Source organism: Nuphar pumila, chromosome 10, assembly GCF_984573655.1.
Source record: "Nuphar pumila chromosome 10, dmNupPumi1.hap1.1, whole genome shotgun sequence".
Classification (NCBI taxonomy): Eukaryota; Viridiplantae; Streptophyta; class Magnoliopsida; order Nymphaeales; family Nymphaeaceae; genus Nuphar; species Nuphar pumila.
The window spans coordinates 115,011,622-115,021,677 of NC_143258.1; the positions used below are offsets into that span (position 1 = coordinate 115,011,622).

General features: G+C 39.6%; 1 protein-coding gene and 1 non-coding gene across 2 annotated transcripts in view; one reads left to right on the forward strand and one right to left on the reverse strand.

Annotated features, from left to right (window-relative positions):
• Positions 1-8,834, reverse strand: part of LOC149827996 (DNA-binding protein) — a 100,142-nt gene extending 91,308 nt beyond the window's left edge. Inside the window, exon 1 of the mRNA XM_090019788.1 lies at positions 8,573-8,834. Coding sequence (XP_089875914.1) covers positions 8,573-8,662 — 90 coding nt within the window. The 5' untranslated portion in view covers positions 8,663-8,834. The remainder of the gene's footprint in view (positions 1-8,572) is intronic.
• On the forward strand, positions 1,407-1,488 carry LOC149827997 (small nucleolar RNA R16). The gene has a single exon (XR_016438307.1). It is a non-coding gene; the product is annotated as a small nucleolar RNA R16 (small nucleolar RNA).
• Positions 8,835-10,056: the final 1,222 nt, after the last annotated feature.

A 10,056-nucleotide genomic window follows, 5' to 3' on the forward strand; every position in this document is an offset into this window, starting at 1 on the left:
ACATAATATTGATTTTTTTTATGTATTGATAATCTTTTTAGAACTATCATTTTCTAAAGCATGTTGAATGTTGAAGAAGTCGACCAAACAGTTGAAGAAGTAGAAGAATATGTCCCTAAAAGAAAAAGAACCTCAAAAGTTTGGGATATTTTTTTACTAGTGAAACAAAGATGCGTAGTAAAAGCATAATGCAAATATTGCAAAGAGTTTCTTATGGGAGAGAGTACGAAGGGGACAAATCATTTGATGATTCACTTGAGAGGTATGTCTAATTTTTTAAGCTCATATTCTAAATGTTTCTTTAGTATGTATCAGGGTTACTGGAAACGCTATAGCACTCGGGGAAGCATGCTTCCCTGAAATGCACGAAGAAGGGACCCTTTTAAATGGGAAGCGCACTTCCCATTATGGGGCGCTTCCCATTTTTCTTCTCCCGATCGCTTCCTGCTCACTTCTCACTCGTTTCCCACTCACTTTCCACTTGCTTCCCAATATCAAGAAGTGAATTTTCTTTTTTGGGGGGCCTGGAGCCTTTAACAAAAAAAATTTGCCAATATCGGAAAAACTCGATTCTTATTTGCTTCCCACTTGAATCCTAGGTCGTTTCCCTCTTCACTTCTGATTCACTTCCTAGGACGCTTCCGGTTCATTTTCCTTCTCGCTTCCGAGACGATTCTTGGTTCGCTTCTAAGTCGTCCCGCGCTTCCCGTTCCCTAAAATTTTTGAAGTGCCTCTCTTCTTGCTTTCGCTTCCTGAATTGCTTCCTGCTCCTGCTTCCTCGAGAGGCAACTCTGGTATGTATCAATATTTACAACATTCACTTATGACTTGGATCTTTTATATAGTTTGTCATGGCCATCTAAGAATGACTCGGATTCGGATGAGTAGGTAAAGCTTGTTCATATATGTGGCACTATGATAAAACTCTTGCTTTTTACTCTTCTTTTATAGTATTTAATGTATTAATTTGGCATCTTTATGTTGTCCAAAATGTTTAATATTTTTTTGTGTTCATTGTAGGTTGACTAATGTATTGAATGTGAAGAGATGGGAGATGGTGATCAATGTACAGGCATGTCAGAATGTGGAGAAAAACTTTGTTTTTGAACTTTAAAAACTTTTTTGTATCAGAAAAAATTTTAACCTTTTATTATGTTGTACTCAAATGCAACCAAACTATTCTATGATTGCTTTATGTTTGGAATTGGGTTTGTGATTTCTTTTGTTAGGATTCATTAGGATTATATGTTTAGATTTGCTTGAGGTTAGTTTTTGCATTTTTTATGAATAATTATTTGGTTCTTGCTTGCTTATAATTGGTATTTGCATTGTTATATTCAAGAAGCTGGGAGTATGATTCAACATGAATCATACTAATGTATGAATTTAATGTATATACATGTGCAAGTGGCATATAATGTTATTCATCTTATCCTACACACAGAATTGTGATGTGGGGTCAAACTCCGCTTATTATTGGAAGCCCTTGTGATTTTCTAGGGTAAATATTTTAATGATATGAATGACATTTGTTGAGAATAGGTGGTTTTAAGTGGTCCTTTTATATTAGATGCTATTTGTAATTTTGCTTTTATAATGGGGCTTGGTTGTAATTATGCTTTTAAACCTCTCTCTATTTAACATAGAGAGAGGCCCTAATAACGATTATCGAGTTCTCTCTTCCTGTGCAGCCGTCTCTCTCTCTCTCTCTCTCTCTCTCTCTCTCTCTCTCTCTCTCTCTCTCTCTAGGGTTCGGTGCATCTTCTACATGGTATCAGAGCATAGCCGATCGTGGGAGCGTGATCGATTGTGATCAAAGCACAGTCGATCGTGGAAGTTTTCTTGATCGTGATCAAACTTCAATCCATTGAAAATATTTTTCCAATCAGGTCAGCGATTATAATTTTTTTTAAGATCTGATGACAGATCTGGGCGTGTTGCTGGTCGTGGATGCTTGTTGTGGGTTTCGTAGCTCCTCGGTGTTGTTTTTTCGTGACTACCTGCTGCCGAGTTTTTTTTCCTTTTCCGCCGTGAGTTCCTACCGTGATTCTCTGTTGCCGAGTCTTATTTCATTCCGGTTGATTCTGTTGTTGGTAAGTGTTGACGAATGTTGTTTAGTGGTGATTCTGCTGTTGGTTATTTCATTCCCTGGTGATTCTGTTGTTGCTGTTGGTGATTCTGCAAATGTTTGGGCCATGTTTTTTATCGCGTGAGATCTTGAAATAGTGGACATGGGTACAGTTTGCACCGAACCACGTTAGCTCCTGTGTGTTAATCTCTTTGCTTTCTGATTTGCCGTGAATGTGTGAACGATATCAGTGCTTTTATTTCAGCCGTGATACCCTGATATTTGGGCCCTGAGTTTTTTTTGTATCGTGATTTCATGTCGCGCTTCCTGGTTTTTTTTGGAGAAACAGCAATCAAACTCGTAGTGGTGTTGCTCGTGAGCAGCCCCTGTTATGAAACGGCAATTTGGTTGTATATGTCTGGGGAGCAGCCCCTGTTATGAAACAGGTTCTGCGTATGCAGAGTTATGTTGGTCGTGATTCACTGACGTGCTGAAAAAAAAAATTCATGTTTGTGGGCTGTTGTTCACTACTGTCGTGGAAACTGCAGGCTAGATTCCCTGCTGTGCTGGGAAAGTACTCTTGTTGTGGGTTGCTATTCCTTATTGTCGTGGTTTTTGGTTCGTGTGTGAACAGCTGCTGATTGTCATATCGGTTGGTGTGTGAGTGTAACACACGTTTTTCCCTGTGTTGATTGGAGTCTGTCCAGTTTTTTGTTTGTTGAACCAGAAGTATGGCTGAAACTTCGAAACGTGATTCAAAAATGGAAAATATTGGAGAATATAAGGCATTTGCCAATCCATTTTCGTACGGCTCGTCTGTAAGGTTGAATGAAACTAACTATGCCAGGTGGTCCAGAACATTTATGATGTCGGTATCTGGACATCGTAGAAAACATGTCTTGTTGGAAGACGAACCCACTGAAAAGGTGGGAAAATATGTTACCTGGGATGAAGATAATGACATAGTTATGTCATGGATTATGAATAGTGTCGAACCCCATATTGCAGATGGTTTAATTTACTATAATACAGCCAAACAGATGTGGGACAATTTTCGGGATACGTACTCACAAGAGACTAATGTGAGTCGTATCCTGCAAGTTGAACAGGAAATATATAATTTACAGCAGGGAGATCAAACCTTGGCCCAGTACTATGCCTCCGTAAAAGCTGCCTTTGAAAGACTTAATGCTCACAGACCCCTCTGTTGTTCGAAACAAAAGGATCATCAAGAACAAACTATGGTTGCTCGGTTTCTTACAGGTTTATCTTCAGAATTCTCTGTTGCAAAAGTCCAAATGTTGACTGGTTCAGATGTACCTACTCTTGCTGAGGCATATAATCGTCTGAGTAGACTTGCGATCTCTCTTCCACATTCTCAGTCATCTGCTTTAGTTGTCTCATCTGGTTATGGGCGTGGAAATCTTCAGAACATCAGAGGACGAGGTCGCGGACGAGGTGTGGGAGGCAGAGGAAAGCTTCAATGTACATTCTGTGGAAAATCTAGACATTTAGAAGATCATTGCTGGGATAAGCATGGCCGGCCAACCTCCTCTTCATCAAAGTCATATGCTTCTAAAGCAAATGTTACTACTCTCGAGGCAACAAAGGCACAGGAAAATATCTCTGCAAGTGATAGTAGTATCACCCTCAGTCGTGCTGAATATGATGAGCTGATAGCTCTTAGTCCTTTGAATTCCACCCCTCCTGTAGCTGGTGTTGCCTATTCAACCGGAAATCATGTTCATCCGACTGACAGTAAGTGGATTATTGACTCTGGTGCCTCCAGACATTTGTGTGGAAATTCACTTGTTTTTTCAGATCTAAAGGATATTAAGGCTCAGCTTGGAGTCTCATTAGCCGATGGGAGCTCCTCCACGGTTGTTGGTAAGGGAAATATTTTTATATCCTCCTCATTATAGTTGAAAAATGCTCTTCATGCTCTAAAATTTCCTCAAAGCTTACTCTCTGTTAGTTGTCTTATAAAAGAACAAAATTGTAGAGTTATATTTGATCCAATGGGTTGTCATTTTCAGGATTTGCTGACGGGGAAGAAGATTGGTGGAGGCTATGAAGAAAATGGAATTTACTACCTACATCATCCAATGGGTATTGTTCATGCTGCAGTGGAACATTCATTCAGTCATGTTCAGTGGCATCGTCGTCTTGGTCATCCTTCATTGTCAAAGCTCCGTTCGGTCTTTCCTCAGATTCCTTCCACCACATCATTTCAATGTGAAGCATGTCAGCTGGGCAAGCATCATCGAAGTTTGTTCCCTTCGAGTCAGAGTCAGTCTAGTAATAAAGTCTTTGAACTTCTTCATGCAGATGTATGAGGTCCTAGTAAGATTCCTACTAGGACTCAGTGTCGATACTATCTAGTTATTGTTGATGATTTCTCTAAGTTGTCATGGGTGTTTTTAATAAAGGAACGATCTGACGTTCCAAGTATTATCAAATCTTTAATTCTTGAAATAAAAACTCAGTTTGAATCTATTGTCAAGATTGTTCGCATTGATAATGCTCTCGAGTTTAAATCAAAAGGTCTGTTATAATTTTACCAAGATAATGGCATCCAACCCCAAACTTTTTGTGCCTATTCATCTCAACAAAATGGGGTGGCTGAGCGAAAACATCGTCACCTGCTTGATGTTGCCAGGACCATTATGATTCAATCCAATGTTCCTGCGTTATACTGGGGTGATGCGATTACAACTGCTTGCTATCTGATCAACCGCATGCCTTCATCTTCTGTGGGTGATCAAATTCCAATTCATATCCTAAAACCCAATACCCCCCCTCTTCTCCCTCTCGCCCAAAGTATTTGGATGTGTTTATTTTGTACACAAACTTGGCCTGACCGTGATAAATTAGCTGCTCAAGCTACAAAATGCATATTTATAGGTTATCCCAAAAATCAAAAGGGATATCGATGTTATGATCCTACTTCTCGCCGAGAGTATGTCAGTGCGGATGTATCTTTTTTGGAATCCACTCCATATTACTCTAGTACTGGTTCCCCGCTGCAGGTTAATCCAACTGAGTTTTGTCCATTACCTATACCTCCTTTTCCTTTGGAATCTGTGCCCTCATTCCCGAAACAAACTTCATCCTCTTCCAGATTTCATAATCCTCCATTGGTATATATGCGTAGAGATCCACCTCCGCAAGTGCCTTCATCTTCTTCTTCCCCTGAGGTAAGTTCTACTGACAATAGTGATCTTCATGATGATGATAACAGGCCTATTGCTCTACGAAAGGGGACACGACAATATACCTTATATCTCATATCTCATTTTGTCTCTGATGCCAGAATTGGAAATCAGATGAAATCTTTTATTTCAGCCTTATCTGCTGAAGCTATTCCTCTGAACTATCAGCAGGCAGAGCTTGATACTCGCTGGAAGCTGGCTATGCAAGAAGAAATGGATGCTTTAATATCTCAGCATACATGGGATCTAGTTGATTCCCCAGCAGATGCTGACATTGTTGGATGTAAATGGGTATATTCCATAAAGTACAAATCTGATGGTTCTATTGAAAGGTACAAGGCCAGATTAGTAGCCAAAGGATATACTCAGACATATGGTATTGATTTCTTTGAAACTTTTTCTCCTGTTGCACGGATGGGTACCATTCGTCTTGTTCTCTCAGTAGTTGTTCAGCATGGTTGGAGCTTGTACCAATTAGATGTGAAAAATGCATTTCTATATGGGGACTTATCTGAGACTGTTTACATGCAACAACCTCCAGGATTCGAGGTTGAGGAGGAGTGTTAGAAGGTGTGTAGATTGAAAAAGGCGATTTATGGCTTGAAACAAAGTCCTCGTGAATGGTTTCAAAAGTTGTTTGAAGTGATGTCACGCTTTGGCTTTAGGTCAGCAGCAGATCATACACTATTTATAAAGAAAACTAGCACTGGCATAGTTGTTATGGTGGTATATGTGGATGACATCATTCTTACAGGAGATGATGTGAAAGCTATTGAAGCCACAAAGGCTCATCTTCAAAAACACTTTGTTACAAAAGACCTTGGTTCACTCAGGTATTTTCTGGGTATAGAAGTTGCCAGGAGCCGTGAAGGGATGGTTTTGTCTCAACGGAAGTATGTTCTTGACTTATTAAAGGAAACAGGAATATTGGGAGTTAAACCAGCAAATATTCCCATGGACCATAAAGTTCAGTTGTCTGAAGAAGGGTCAAAACTGGTTGATAGCAAAAGCTATCGCTCCCTAGTAGGGAAGCTACTGTATGTAACTGTGACCAGGCCGGATATTGCTTTAGCAGTAAGCAAAGTTAGTCAGTTTATGGACAAACCAACTGAGGTACACTAGAATGCAGCTATTATGATTCTCAGATATTTAAAATCTTCTCCTGGAAAGGGGTTATTGTTCAGGAAAGGTGGAACTCTGGAGATAGTGGCCTATTCTGATGCTGACTATGCAGGATCTGTAGTGGATAGAAAATCTACCACAGGATTCTGTGTGTTCCTGGGAGACAACTTGATCTCTTGGAGAAGTAAGAAACAAAATGTGGTTTCTAGGTCGAGTGCAGAATCAAAATATCGAGCTATGGCCCAAACAGCTGCTGAATTGATGTGGGTGCATATTGTTCTTCATGATCTTCAGGTAAAGGTTTCCTCTCCCATGACCATGATGTGCGATAATAAAGTTGCAACATATATAGCGAACAATCCTGTATTTCATGAGAGAACAAAGCACATTGAGGTTGATTGCCACTATGTAAGGGATATGGTTCAAGCTGGTCATATCACTACCAAATATCTAAAGTCGGAAGACCAAGTTGCAGATATGTTTACAAAACCTCTTGCTAGACCAAATTTCTCAAAATGTTGTGACAAGCTGAGCATGATTGATATCTATGCTCCAGCTTGAGGGGGAGTGTTGAGAATAGGTGGTTTTAAGTGAAGTCCTTTTATATTAGATGCTATTTGTAATTTTGCTTTTATAATGGGGCTTGGTTGTAATTATGCTTTTAAGCCTCTCTCTATTTAACATAGAGAGAGGCCCTAATAACGATTATCGAGTTCTCTCTCTCTCTCTCTCTCTCTCTCTCTCTCTCTCTCTCTCTCTATATATATATATATATATATATATATATATATATATATATATATATATATAGGGTTCGGTGCATCTTATACAACATTGTCAGGATATGTGTAGAAGCAATATCTTGCAGGATAAGTGATAAGTTCCTTGCAGTATTTTAATATTTGCTTTCCATTATGTTTAAGTTGGTATAAGTTGAACTGTTGGTGGGACTTGGAGTGATCAATCGCTGCATGACAAGGAAATGCGAACTATTTGCAACTGGTTCTTGTGGATATTCTTTATGCACCATGGTCAATATCGGGCATATGGGCTGCGGGCCGATCATGGACACTCTCAAAGGAGCCCGACCCCATAGGTGTCAGGCCGGGCTCTCGGCGGCTATTCAAATCATTCAGGCTTGTCGGGCCTTTATGGGCCATTTATCAGGCAGGCCCGGCTCGGCCCGATATTCATCCCTAGCTACCACTTTTCCTATATATATATATATATATATATATATATATATATATATATATATATATATATATATATATATATATATATATATATATTGGGAGTAAGGAGACAGCTATACTAATACAAAATGCTCCACATACTGTAGATTGTCAATTACGAACTAAAGTCCAAAGTATGTCAAAAATATATCATTAGCTACCAACTAATAATCAAAAAGTATATATAGATGTTTTTTATCCTCGGTGTTGGCTACACATTAACTGGATCATAAAATGGATGAGACAGTCGAGCCAACTTCGAACCCCAGTTGCCGCCATATCTAAAGTAGCCAAGTACCAGTGCGGGTATGGCATGGGCACGGAGGCTGATAGAAATACTCATGTTAATGTTACAACGACTTAGACCCATTAATGGGAAGGTATTAAATAGACCCCCTTAACCAGCACACACGCCCTCCTGCCACATGCAAAAGAAGGTCTCTCAGGAACAGGTGCTTTTCCATAAGCAATACAAAAGCCCAAACCAGGAAGCGTAACACTCATAAAGAAAAACAATAAGAAGAAGAAATGGGGAAAATGCAGGGAATGAACAATGCATATACTAAGACGTGGGGAAATCAGCACAGTAAGCGGGATAGGATGAAGTAAGAAGCAGAGGAGAGAAACCATTTCGGAAGACGAGCTTACAAGCCCATAAAGAAGCTTCTTCTAACTATGAGTCTCACGAATTCACAGCAAGCAAACAAGTGGGTGCCTCTCAAAAAGCATCAATTCCATAATTATACTAGGAATATCACCCAACATCAACAGTTGGTGGACAAAATGGGTGAGATTTAGCAATTTTCACCATAAAACCTCATGGGTGCCTTATTATGAGCATCAAGTGCGTTTCTAATGGCCCCAATTTGTCAAAAACAGAGCTAAAAGCATGCAGGGAACAAGAACGCAAAGATGGAGAGAGAGAGAGAGAGAACCTTCTCCATGTCGATCAAGGGCATCATGGTGGTTATGAATTGCTGGAGAGAGATTGAGGAAGAACCCTTCTTACTCTTGCCTACCTCCATGCTCTCTCTCCCTCTCCCTCTCCCTCTCCCTCTCCCTATCTTTGTGCCCTCTATTCTAACACTTTAAAGATGTGCGGATGTCGGCATGTGCGAGACTGCGGCTCGGTAGGCAGCACGTGCGGTCAACTCGGCGATGAACCAAGCTGCACCTAGTCCTACCCTCCATCCCTGCACGAGTTTTGATTTTAACCTCCATCCTCACCTTCGTCCCCGTTTCATGTCCTCCATCCCCGATGCAATCCCCGATAAAAACGTGGTGAGGCAGGGAGGGGCCTTGTTTTTTCCTCTATCGACTGCCATCCCTAAAGAAGAATGAAGGCAGCGCAAGGCGGGAGAAAGCGTAAGTCCATGGTTTTGATTATAACTCCATCCTGGTTTCATGCCCTCCACCCCCGGTTGAAACGGGGCGGGGCCCGTTTCCCCCTGTCCCACTGCCATCCCTCGCGTGACAAACTTTTTTGAACAGAAACTTAACGGCCGTAAAAAACATCATGATTTCTTCTGCTATTTTTAGATATAAGCAAAATTAAATGAGTTAGAATATAAAAATAATAATCATTAAATAATATCTAAAAAAGAAGGTAATTTACATAAAGTTAACCACTACAGTAAAAATCATGACCGTTTTTAAAATATCTTGCTATTTTTAAAGTGGCAACTAAAACATTGCATTTGTCACATATGTCGATCCTTAGGGTATGTTTGATAGTTTGTCTAAGATTGGACCAAATGAACAAAACGAACAGAACATTGGTTATGTTCATTCCATAACAACTGTTCCAAGTCCAAGCGTTTGTTTGGACCATACTCAAAGAGCTTACTGATGTTGAGACTATTCAATCATAAGGTCTTTTTATGTAGAAGAGTATGCTAAATTATTTATCTTTGTTTACGTGTCTATCACACTTGGAACACAGAACATAAGCTGCTTTATGTGGAAGAGTAGTGCTAAATTATTTATCTTTGTGTACGTGTCAATTACTTTTGGAACACAGAACATAAGTTTCTTAGTGTTTAACTATTAACTTAATGAAAAAAAAAAAAAAAAATTTAGGCTCACTAGTGGTAATGCAACAAATTATCAAATATATTAGTGCCATGGTGTTCTCAGGCCCTTGACAAATTATCAATGGGTGAAATCCAACGACTATGCGCCTGTCTCAAACAAAATAGCAAATATATTAACAAAACTACAGTAATTGTTGATTATTGTGAAGGTGAGAAGAGAAATTTTTATTGCAACATCAATCAAAGAGCTTAAATTATGAGTCATTGGTGATCAATATTATCCCAATCCTTGGAGATACTACAGGAGGCTTGCATCAAGTTTTTCTGTTACAAGGTGAAAATCCATCCTTCAATTTCAACAACATAACCTCTGGTATTCATAAATC